This window comes from Euprymna scolopes, chromosome 5 (genome assembly GCF_053919585.1).
Source record: "Euprymna scolopes isolate OS-2025 chromosome 5, ASM5391958v1, whole genome shotgun sequence".
Lineage (NCBI taxonomy): Eukaryota > Metazoa > Mollusca > Cephalopoda > Sepiida > Sepiolidae > Euprymna > Euprymna scolopes.
The window spans coordinates 71,307,711-71,320,280 of NC_136486.1; the positions used below are offsets into that span (position 1 = coordinate 71,307,711).

A 12,570-nucleotide genomic window follows, 5' to 3' on the forward strand; every position below is an offset into this window, starting at 1 on the left:
CGTTTCATGGTCTATGTATATATATATATATAATTGAATAAATCTATTTCATTAACTCATGAGTTTTCGATGCTTATTCAGCTCCTCAAGGGAAAAATATTAGCAATTTTTTTTTTATTGGTTTGCACCTTATTTGCTAAAAGCCATAAACATAGAAAATTAAAGTTTTTAAAACATTTTAGATTCATAGAATAAGGAGAATGGGATATTGAGGCAGAAAAAGGATACAGATTTATTCAATTGTATTCTTTGTTTTCAAACAATAAAAATTCTGTATTTGAAGATTAACTTTTTCAAATCATAAAATTTATATATATAAATATTCAGAATTTGAGATAATATAAAATTATTTCTACAGTCAGACAACGTTGCAGCTCACAAGAGCCATGACATCAAACAAACCGGAAGTCCAAGTTATGCCCTCACTTAAGCTCATCATTTAGACAAATCCAAACTGGGGATTCAAAACCCGAGCCTCTTGCATGCGATGCCAGCATTACACCAACTGAGCAAACGTGCCGCACACACAAGAAAGTCTGCCAACTCTCACAGATCAAGCCAACCGTTAGAGACGAAGTAGGTTCTTTCCACTGTCGGATTTTGACGCAGTTTTCTTGATCTGTTGGAAGACTTTCTGGTGTGTGGGGCATGTTTGCCAAGTTGGTAGAGTGCTGGCCTCGCATATAAGAGGCTCGGATTTTGAATCCCAAGTTTCGAGGTGTCAAATAGATGAGCCCAAGTGAGGGTGAAACTCGAGTCTTTGACTTCCAGTTTGTTTGCTGTCATGGCTCTTGTGAGCTGCGACGTTGTCTGGCTGTTGAAATAATACACACACAGACGCACACAGATGTGTGCGTGTGTATATATAAAGTGATTATTATTGTTTTGCTGTATACATCTCTTTTTGAATAATGACAAAAACATTTTAAATATTTTGATTTTTCAAATTATGCGAATTTAAAATACTACGGCATTTAGTTAAACATGTCCATTGGTTTAATGAAAAACAAGCGAAAATACATTTTTTTAACGGATGACAAATGCCAACAGATGCAAGGGACGTAACTTCTATTTTATTTAAAAAGGGAGATAACCCTCCGTAAAGTCATGAGGAAAGATGTTTATAACATTATTACATTCAAGCTGAAGAAAATAGCAACATTACACACACGTGTGTTTGTGTGTGAATTGGTATTAAAGATCTTGAAAGCTTATTAAGAATTTAAAACCATTAAATAAACATATAAAACTGTGTTTAAAACATGTTAAATTATGAAATATTGTGCATTTGTAACGTGTTCTAAAAATAGTTCTGTCTGTTCATTCAATACTCACACACATTATATAACTTTAATAAGTTTCCAGACTTTTTCGTATGGGCACTTGATAGTACACACATGAAGTAATCTTCTCTGGTTGCAATGCACTTGTACCATTCCAACAACTTCTGGAAGGACCTATTGAAGTCATCTTGTGTGAGCATATCAATGACCCTCGCCCCAGCCTCTTCATCTCCGAAATTGTCTCACAACGATAGCCTCTAAGGTTTTCCTTGAGCTTAGAGAATAAATATAAATATATAAATATAAAATATATATATATATATATAAAATGTGGGCAAAAGTGTAAAAAATTTTAAAAATGGAATTTGCCAGGTGAAGGTCGAATGACAGCATTACAAATATGCATTTATAAAATAAATAAAAATTGAAACATGAACTAATAGCTATTACATTTAATAGCTATTGGTTCATGTTTAAATTTTTAGCCTTGCAACAAACATATCTTCATATCTCAAGCATTAATGTCAAATGAAAAAGTAAATTGTAGGCTAAACGCTTTGGTCATTTTTAACTTTTAAAATCATTACTATATATTTGGTTCAATATAATATAATAAATATGAAATCTGCATTAATCAAATATTTTATGACCAGGCAATGCTGGGCGGCCTGCTAGTATATAATATATATATTAGTAATGATATGTAGCAATAAATAGTAATATGTACATCTAGAAATAGAAGTAAATTTAAGCCTCTTAAAATTCATAGAATTTTCTGCAAAGATCCATGGGTGCAGTGGTTTAAGTTCTTGGAAAAATTCAATAATAATGTGATATACTCCCGGAGATTGAAGGTTTAATCCTAACTGTCTGTGACCGAAAAATACAATTTCGAGTTATGTAGGACCTTTCTCCAGTCATGGCTGACAGAATGAGAGCATACTACCTCCGTGAAGTAAATAAAGGGATTTGTTCAAAATTCCGTGCAGATTCCAGAGTTCAACAGAAACATTTCGTTGTTCGACAAGATACACCTGAAGAAGGTCGAAGGTTAAACTGACCGAAACATGAAAATGACACTCAAGACGATAACAGTATCAAGAATCCAATACAAATAACCATTCCTCATCTCAAAAATTCAGAAACGCAATGTTATTGTTGTCGTCATTATTCTCTAGTTTTAACACAGTCCACCATCAAAGATTTATTCCTGTTGTGTTCAGGGAAATGTCCATAGAGTTTCAGTGTTCACCACTTTTTGCAAGGGTATTTGTAAATGAATTTGCATTGTCGCAACAGCCTTTTACCATTAATTACTCACTGGCAACAATCATTAGCGTTCACTGGAATTTGGGTGGCAATAAACCTCTCCAAGGTCACAGTTCTCTTCACATTCATCATATGGATGTCTAGTAAGTTGTTAATCTCCTCCGTCTTCCCATCTTCCTTGACACGACTATTGAGTATGGAGTCAGTTGATACTGTAATACAATTTTTATGGAGTGTGGGGAATAACTTTCTGTTGTAGTTTCATTAAAAAAGAAAACACTATTATAATTCTTGCTCACGTGATCTTTTTTATTTAAATACACCCTTTTTATTTTTGTATATATTCTTTTGGCCTCTTGCCTCAGTTAAATTAATTATGTACAAGTCAGTTGAATAAAGCCTTGCTATGGTCTTCTTTGTTTTAATGACACTATAATACACTACAATTCATTCAACTGAATTGTTTTTTTTATTAATTTCTTCATGGAGAAGGTCATTTGATTTGACAGGTTCGACATATCTTCTGCAGACCCTCAGGCTAGCAAACTCTGGAAACTACGGTACAAAACTTTACTTACTATTTATCTACCATTGAGTATTCAAATCCAGATAAACTTAGTCTTTTATTTTAACATTAGTGCTACTGTTGCTGATATTATCGAGGGTTGTTCTAGATTTGAACATGCTATTGCATTGTTAAAAACCGTTTACAATAAACCTCCAAACGTTATTCATGCAAGTCATCTACAACTGGAAATGAATCCATCAACCAGTACCTTCAGACATTGAATCGCCTTGTCGCTAACTGTTGCTTCAGAGATGTTACTCCAGTTACTTACAAGAATTAATATGTCTGTGATGCGTTTATACATGGCCTTCGGTCTTCTGTGATATGTGCCCGACTATCTGAAAATGATATATCAACTCTCCAGGAGATTACACAATGTGCTACAGCTTTGGAACAAACTCACCTTTGTGCCGAGTCGTATACTTCTTAGATTGTTTCTGCCGCCAATACTATTACTAAAAACGCTGACCCGTGTATGCAGTGTGACTCTGTAGGAGGTATCAGCTGCCCTTTGTACTCATGACCGATGCTACAATTGTGGAGGGAAACATCACCCTAAGGATGATCACCGCCATTGTCCTGCTTCAAATAAAATGTCAAAAATGTGGCAAACTCGGCCATTTTGCCAAAGTCTGTCATTCTACTAAGACAACACCTTCACATTCTACTTCATTTGTTATTGTAGCCCATGCTAACAATGTTGATAATTGTCTTGTTACTAAAATGGTAAAATTAAAAGGTAAACTACTTACCATCCTTATAGACACAGACAGCTCCGATAATTTTAATAGTGCTAGTCTCGTTAAAACCTTGAATCTGTCTATTCAGAAACAGGATTCTGTAATTTCTATGGCATCAACCACCCTTTCCCTCAAACTATCTCAATATTGCACTGAGAATATTACATTTAATGGCATGGAGTATAAAAGTATTGACTTCACAATACTCCCTAATTCATGCATGGATATTATACTCTTAAAAATGCATTTCTTTTGGCTGACCACAGGATAGTCTAAATATTAGCGCTGTAACTAAAATCAATTGTGCTCCTGTTAAAGTATTCCAAAACTTGACCCCTAATTGCAAACCGATTGCTACTAAGTCTCAGAATTATAATGCGGAGGATACTCAATACATTGAAAAAGAAATTCAACAACTGCTTGCAGATGATATAATTGAAACAAGTCATTTTCTGTGGCATGCCCAAATCATTGCAAATTTTTCACATAATAAAAAGAAATGATTTGTAGTTGATTTCTCCCAAACTATCATTGCTTGATGCATACTCATTACCACGAATTGATAATCTTGTAAATCAAATAGCCAAGTATCATATCTTTAGCATAATTGACTTATCTGAAGCATACTACCAGACTGAAATTGTCCTGTTGTTGGAACTCGCTTATATCAATTTACATGACTACCTATAGGAGTCACAAATGGTGTTTCTGTATTTCAATGTTTTATGAATTCTTTTATCTCCGATAACAAATTATCTGAAACCTTTTCCTATTTAGATGACATAATTATTTGCAGTAAAACCCATGAAGAGCATGGTTTTAGCTGATGTAACCTCTAACCTTCTTCAGGTGCATCTTGTCAAACTTGGGAATCTGTACAAAAATTTCAAATAAAATCCCTTATTTAATCCACAGATGTAACTTGCTTTTGCTACATCAGCTATTGTAATATTGTAATATTGTCGTCATGCATGAAACACTGATAGAAGTTTTAAGTAACTCATAATTGCATTCTTAACCATCGGCCATATTGAGGAATGAATGAGCTTCCAATCTCCTGGAGACACTTAGAGCTGATTATTTCTAAGAAGTTTTATCCATTATGCCATGGGTCCTTGTGAATCCTGAAACAGAATATTTCATAGTCTTTGACGCCATCCATTATGGCCAAATATGCATCTCTACTTTATTGTAATGCAAACGATAATACAATTCATATGAACATTTTTAATTTAATAATCAAAACATTAAATGTAGTAATACCAAATGAGGTACCGTTTAGCACTGGACAAGACACATTCTGCTATTTAATCTGACAGTCATAGTTTTTAAATCAGTAATTAGATTTCTTCTACATCAATCAATATAAAATTTATGACTGGATTCAAAATAAATTTTCTTTAAAATGTTTTTTTAATATTTCTGTTGTGATTTGTATATTCTAAGAAATCGCAATTTAATTCTATTAACAATAAAACGCTGCCATGGTTTGTTTGCGAGCTGCAGATGACTTTTCAGACACACGTGTTTTAGGTTTGTTCATATAAATACTCGACATGGAAGTTCTACTAGTTGATGACATTGCATATTTTTTACATCTTGAAGTTGAGGCTTTCTAGTATCAAAATAAATCAAGATAAAACTTTGTTCAAACTGTATGTATGCCAATATATTTATTTCTTTTGTTATAAAATTTGAAAAGAATTGGCTAAGAACTTTTTACGTGCGCATCGAATGAAATGATAGTGAGCGCGACTATTTGATTTTTTTTTTTTTATAGTGGTGTTAGTCACGAGTGATGTGCAATGTTACCATGTAAATTCATAACAAAATATCTGCTTAGAAACATTTTTTTTTTATTAGAAAACATCAGTTATCGATTATCAAAAGAATAATATTCTATGTTAGCGTCGGAAAAAAAAAAAAAATATTCAATTCAAACCAAAAAATTGAATAGAAAAAAAATTTGGTACTTTTGCACTTATATTACCGTTCTAGTTTTTGAAAAATAGTATTTAAGTTAAATTCAAGTTTTAAAATATTTTTTTTTTTATTATTAAATTATTAGGTGAAAATACATAATTACAAAACACCCTCCCCTCAGATCTTAAGAATGGATTTCTAAATAATAATATTATTTCAGCATGGTAACAAAAGTACCAAAAATTTATTTGTATAAAGCTAAAGGAAAAACTTGTTTAAATGGGATTGGAATGTTTAATACAACAAACAAGACATCCAAAAATGTTATTTTTATATTATATTCTGTTAATCTTAATTTGTACTGAAAATGTCATTTAAATTGGTTGATTTCCTGAATTTTGGTAAAGTTTTAATTTAAGTAAATTTTTCTAAGACTTTAAAACAGAGTACCCAAAACTTGTAAAATGCTTTGTTTAGAAACCCATTCTTAGCATGAGGAGGAGGTGTTTTGTAACTATTTTGTACTTTCATCTAACAATTTAATAATTATATTGTATTAACGTTATTATTTAGAAACCTATTCTTAACATGGGGGGGGGTCATAACTATTCTGTATTTTTACCTAACAATGTAATAAAGGATATTGCGTAAAACTTGAATTTAACTGAAAAGTAGTATTACAAAAATAGTGCTATAATTTTGTTTTGTTAAAAAACTTGTTAATTCAAACGGCTTTCACTCAACAACACTTTTTTTTTTTACTTAAGCAAAAAATGCTTTTAAATGAGTTAAACTGTACAAACTACTTATCTAGTTAAATAAAAAATTAACTTACCTTGCCTTTGATAACATTTATTGGGTTTGTTTTACAATCCACAGAGGTATGAAAAAGTGGTCAGAAAACAAATATATAACAAATAAATGTTACCAAAGGCAAGATAAATTACTCCTCTACCTTCCTCAATAAATTTTTGGTGCTATGTTTATTCTGTTCAAAAAACAAATGGTGACAAGCGAGAACAAGAAAAAATTGCCGCAATATCTTGAAATTTTTGAAGTCTTGACAATGACGTAAAAATAAAAACTTGTACATTCAATAATTGTCACAACAACTTAAAACCATTAAACTGAAAATTAATTATGCTAATTAGTTTAATGTACTTGAAAACAATTGTAATCTGTACAAAATTTCCTTTTATTTGATATGCGTCAAGTCATATTTTGTTAATAATTTCTTTGAATTGTGTTCTTGTGGCTATCTTGGATTTCCCAGTTGCCATTTTGGATTTTTTGGTCGCCACGTTGAATTTTTCACAGTGTAATGTTGACAAATGATAATGTGCATCAGTGGTAAGGATGAGTTACCAGATTTCAGCTTCCATAATTCTACATGTTCAGACATTTTCACATATTCCAGAGAGGATTGCATTGAATAGGCTTCGTTGGTTCCTATAGATTTTTCGACAATGATCCCATGTCTATTATTAGCCACTCAGGGATAACCCTTATCCCTGAGTGGCTTCCGGGCCTTGATAAGTGGTGACCACCGTGTAAAAAAAAATAAAAATAAAATAAAATAATATTTCACATGATGATAAAGCGTTACCTACCATTATTTAGCTGTTTTTATGATGTCTCCACTTAAAACCAATAAAATGAACTTAATTATGCTAATTATTTTAATGTATTTGAAAACATAATTCTAATCTGTACAAAATTTCTTTTAATTTGATATGCTATAAGGGTATGTTTTGTTAATAATTTCTTTGAATCATGTCGTGGTCACCATCTTCGATTTCCTGGTCGCCATCTTGGATTTTTCATGATATGATAATGACAAATGATAATGTCCATCAGAATAGTTCTTCATATGATGATAAAGCTTTACCTACCATTTTTCTTAGCTGTTTTATGAGCTTTCTATTTACAATTGTTAAAATGAAACTGAAGTATGCTAATTAGTTTAGGAAACTGACTTAAGACAAAATGTCCAGTAAACCAGGCATTTCTTGATACTTTGAATGGTCATAATTCCAGTTCTAACAGACCAATTTTTAAAAATTAAAAAATAATATTTCTTTATTTTTATGTTCTTTTCAATAATGCTTGATTTTAGTTTATTCGATGTAAAGAAAAAAAAATAGTATGAAATTGCTATTAATTGAATTAAAAGAATTCATTTTTCATTAAAATATTTGGCAGAGTTTGCTGAAGTTAGATTAATCTGTATTTGCTGCAGTAAAAATTTAAAGAGTCAATTTATCAAGAAATTTTTTCCACATTGAAAGATAATCTTCTTCATGGGAGCGAAGATGACCAGCATGGATAGATATTGGCCAACTTTTTTCCCAGATATCGTCGCCATACCTTTCTTTTTGAAATGCCAAAAATTGACGCATTGAATCCACATTACACATCACATCGTTGTCAGAATAAAAGAATAAAGATGGTACGGGTAAGAATTTCTCCTTACAAAACTGAATGCTCTCATCATACAGATCTTGTGTTTTCCTGCTAGTCAGCTGAATATAAGCTTCAGCCGTACTTTGTATTGTTCGCTGCAGCAGTTTGTTGGCTGTAACTGAAATAGCCAAACCTTCGGTCATATTCGCAGTAGTTCCAATCACAATGCTATCAAATATCTGACCAACAACTTTTTCTGATGGAAAGCAAGGTACACCAGATTTTGCATTCATTCGCACAATCGTGTAATTATAAGCACCAATGGAAAAACAGTGAACAAAGAATTTCTCATAAGAAGGTATATCTCTGAGGCATTTATCAAGTTCATGGCCAAGTTTAAAAGCATACGGCGGCCATAGAAAATGCTTCATCCTACCTTTTACTACAAGTACATCCATTCCACGTTGATGATAAAGATTTGCATATTTTTGTATGGCTGACCTTCTAGCTTTCAACCAGGGAAAAAGCAAGACCAGTGGTAAGGATGAGTTACCAGATTTCAGCTTCCATAATTCTACATGTTCAGACATTTTCACATATTCCAGAGAGGATTGCATTGAATAGGCTTCGTTGGTTCCCATAGATTTGTCGACAGTGATCCCATGTCTATTGTTTCCAAAACACTTTTGAAAATTAGCAGCCATTATGTTACTCCGCTCCTGTAGAAAAAAAAAAAAAAAAAAAAAACATTAAATACAACATTTAGTTCAATTACCAAAATAATAATAATAACCAATACACTATATTATATTCACACTTGCACTCCAGCGTCTGGACATAGAAACTAGAATATAATATTAAAATTGGAGGCTATACAAAAAGGGAGATAAAGTTAATTAGAAACGAGTACATTCAAACTTTGCTTCATGAACATCTTGTGACTGAAACACTACAGATTTTTAAACAAAAAATTCAAGTCAGAAATGCCTGGGTTTCCTAGCAAAATGTTAATTCCCAAACCACAGCAATGTCGATTGAAGTAGACCATCGGATGAAATATTGACAGTTCTGTGCAGGGCAGTGATTTTTAAATCCTGATATAGGTTCATTAAATCAATCGGAGGTTTTATTTTTTTTTTAGGGTTTTTTCTTAGTAAATATTTTTTTTTAAATATTACAAAGTTTGTAGTAAAATGGTCAAAATATACACTAGAAATTGTCTTAATTCATAAAATGATCACAAAGAAGATATTTTTATAAAATAAGGTTATTATTAAGGTTATTATTATAAGGTCAAATATTATACACTAGCAGGACCTATGTCCTGATATTGCCCAAGGAAATATAAAAGAATCATTTAACTTTAAAAATAACTATTAACTTCTAAATTAAAATAAAGAGATCAACCATAACTAATTTGCATGATTAAAATAGGATTAAAATTGGAAAAAACTTTTCATCCCTCCTCCTCTGAAATAAGATTCATAAATTCTATTAAATATCAACAACCTTGATTCAAAGAGTTGCGAGTTTCTTTGTTCAATTTGAAGGTTGTTTCACACTGACTTAATGTAAGGTTTAAAGTATAGTATATTTTGTAAGAAACAAAATAAAAAGGTGCAGCATGTTTTGTAAGAAATGAAACATAAAAGCTAAAACAAACACAAATAGGTTGTAAATGGAAATGTTTAGATTTTTGCAATTTGTTCATTTTTATTGGAGTTGTTTTTTGGTTACACAAATTTAGATAGGTAAGTCCTGGCAGACAGCAAAAATATTGCAACAAATCAATTGACAACTTGACAGCAAATAGTTTATGAGCCTTATTTCGGGAGAGAGTTAAATTTCTTTTCTCCCTCTGTCAGAGGAGGCGATATCCTTCTAGAATGAACCTATTAGCAAGGTGGTGGGTTTTAAGAAAGATGATAATCAATATTGAATAAAATTAAAGAAAACACAAATATTGTTATGTAAACATGTTTTTTTAGCAGAAGGTAATTTCTACTTCAGTGACCAAAAGCAGAAAAGATGGAGAAAAGTAAACTAAAATTAATGGAGGGAACAAAAATGTTAAAATTAAAATTGAGGGCAGTGTTAGAGGCAGGCAGTGGCGATCATGAAAAGTGATTCCGGTTTAATTGACTATTATGCATGAAGTCAGGAAGAAAAACACTTATGAAATGATGAAATAATGTCAATATACCTAAAACTAAAATAAAATAAACTTAGTAAATGTAATAAAAAAATAATCAGAAATGTTTACCAAATGAAGCATCTCAAGTTTTAATCGATTGTTGCTTTTCAGGAGTATGAATATCATTTAGTTTTGAATGAAATTTACTTGATGCTTTAAATTTTATTTAAGTTTTAAATAAATAATTGCTCGAATTAAAAATGGTGATAATAAAATTTATATGTGTTAAATATTTATGATATATACGTTTTAGATAAAAATCATTAGAATTTCATAAATAAATTGAAATGATTAATTAAGAAAAGATTGTTTTATTGCACTTGTTTTTTAATAAAATTAAAAGAATGTGTATAGTCAACAGAAAATTGCTGTTTTTTTTTAATCTGTGCATTACAAAATAAATGCAGTAAAGTTATACTTAAGTAAAGATATGGTTTGATGTTAAATTAATTGGTTTAAGACGATCTTTAATTGCAGTTTTATCCTTATATGTAAAAGAAATGAAACAACACAATTGAACACTTAAGTAGGTATTTCAAACCAAAATGTTATCTCCTCATATCAATCCTATTAATGTTGGCACATAAACATGCCAAATTTATTTTGGTAGTACAATTAGGCACCAAATTATAACCGCCCAAATTTTGTTGAAAATTAGAAGACTGTGTGCTATTGATCCAGAAAATACATTTCATGGTGTTTAAAAATGTATGCTTTGAACACATGAAAAATTCTAACAAACCTAATAGCTTTTGATGAATAAAAATTAATCAGAATGGAAACAATAATTAAACCAAATCAAAATTTCATTACCTTTCAAAAAATAAAAACATACAAAATTCAGTAAAGTATGACAAAACTGTTAAAAGTCAATTCATACTCTATGAAACCTTTATACTATCGTTTAAAATACTATATTAAGACCACCTATTGATAAGTGGCACTACTTTTTTTTTAATGAAATTGATTTTATATGCATAGCGGCACACAATATTGTGTGCATTAAGTTGAAAAATACCAACATGAAAAATAAATCACCCGTCATTGAAAATAGTAACCTAAGTTGAAGTAATATGAAAATAAAAAAACTATTAACGATACAAAAGAATAAATTTAAGAGAAAGGATTAAATATTGTTGCAAATCATATCAAAATAAATAAAATGAAATCATCTTTCGATGAATAAAAATTAATCAGAATGAAAAAATCCAAAATCCCATTACCTTCCAAAAAAATAAAAACATACAAAATGACAGAGACGTTATTGTGTACATATAAGGTTCATTCCAACAGCTAAAGTATTGAATCTTCATAATAGGATTCATAGGACAGTAGAACAGGGAACAAATTAGAGATGCTCCATGGAAAAATATTTTCTCTCTCCCTGCTGAACAATGTGCAAACGAGACCACTGACTGGTTCAAAACTGCAATCGAAGCGCATGTTCCCATGCGGAAATTTTATAGTAAGCCCCACTCTCCCCAATGGTTTACGTCGACTTGTGCAACTGCCATTACTCAAAAGCAGCATGCATACCGTAGGTTTAACCGACATAAGTCCAGTTCAAACAGACTGAAGTATATAGAAGCTAGAAATAACGTTAAGAAAGAAATAGCGACAGCTAAGAGAGAATTTACGGAAACCACTAAAAAGCGCATCGAAGCACAAAAACTAGGAACTCGAGACTTCTGGAAAATCTACAACAGTGTAGTAAATAATGGGCAATCAACAATTCCCCCACTAACCAACAATCACGAGGTTGTCTCCTCAGCAACCGACAAGGCTAACATGCTTGCCAGTCGGTTTGCCTCAAACTCCACACTGGACCCTTCCAACCACCCCCTACCTGACTTTCCTATGCGGACAGACGCCACACTAGACGATCTGAAAACCACCCCTGCTCAGGTGCATGCTATCATAAAAAACCTTGACACCTCAAAAGCATGTGGACCCGATCTTATCCCAGCTGTGCTATTAAAAAAGTGCTCAGCCGAAGTAGCTCCAGTTCTCTCCAAACTCTAGAACAAATGTCTTAATGAAGCTTGCTTTCCGGGCTGTTGGAAAACTGCTTCTGTGGTACCAGTATTCAAGAATTCTGGCGAAAGGACAGACCCATCAAATTATCGCCCCATTAGCCTCCTCCCACTTTTTGCCAAAATATTTGAGACCATAATTAACCATGCTCTAGTC

General features: G+C 31.7%; 1 protein-coding gene across 1 annotated transcript in view; it reads right to left on the reverse strand.

The window, feature by feature from the left end:
- Window positions 1-206: 206 nt before the first annotated feature.
- The window catches only part of LOC145276836 (uncharacterized), a 64,996-nt gene continuing 52,632 nt past the window's right edge, over window positions 207-12,570 (reverse strand). Inside the window, exon 3 of the mRNA XM_080128200.1 lies at window positions 207-8,905. Coding sequence (XP_079984326.1) covers window positions 8,030-8,905 — 876 coding nt within the window. The 3' untranslated portion in view covers window positions 207-8,029. The remainder of the gene's footprint in view (window positions 8,906-12,570) is intronic.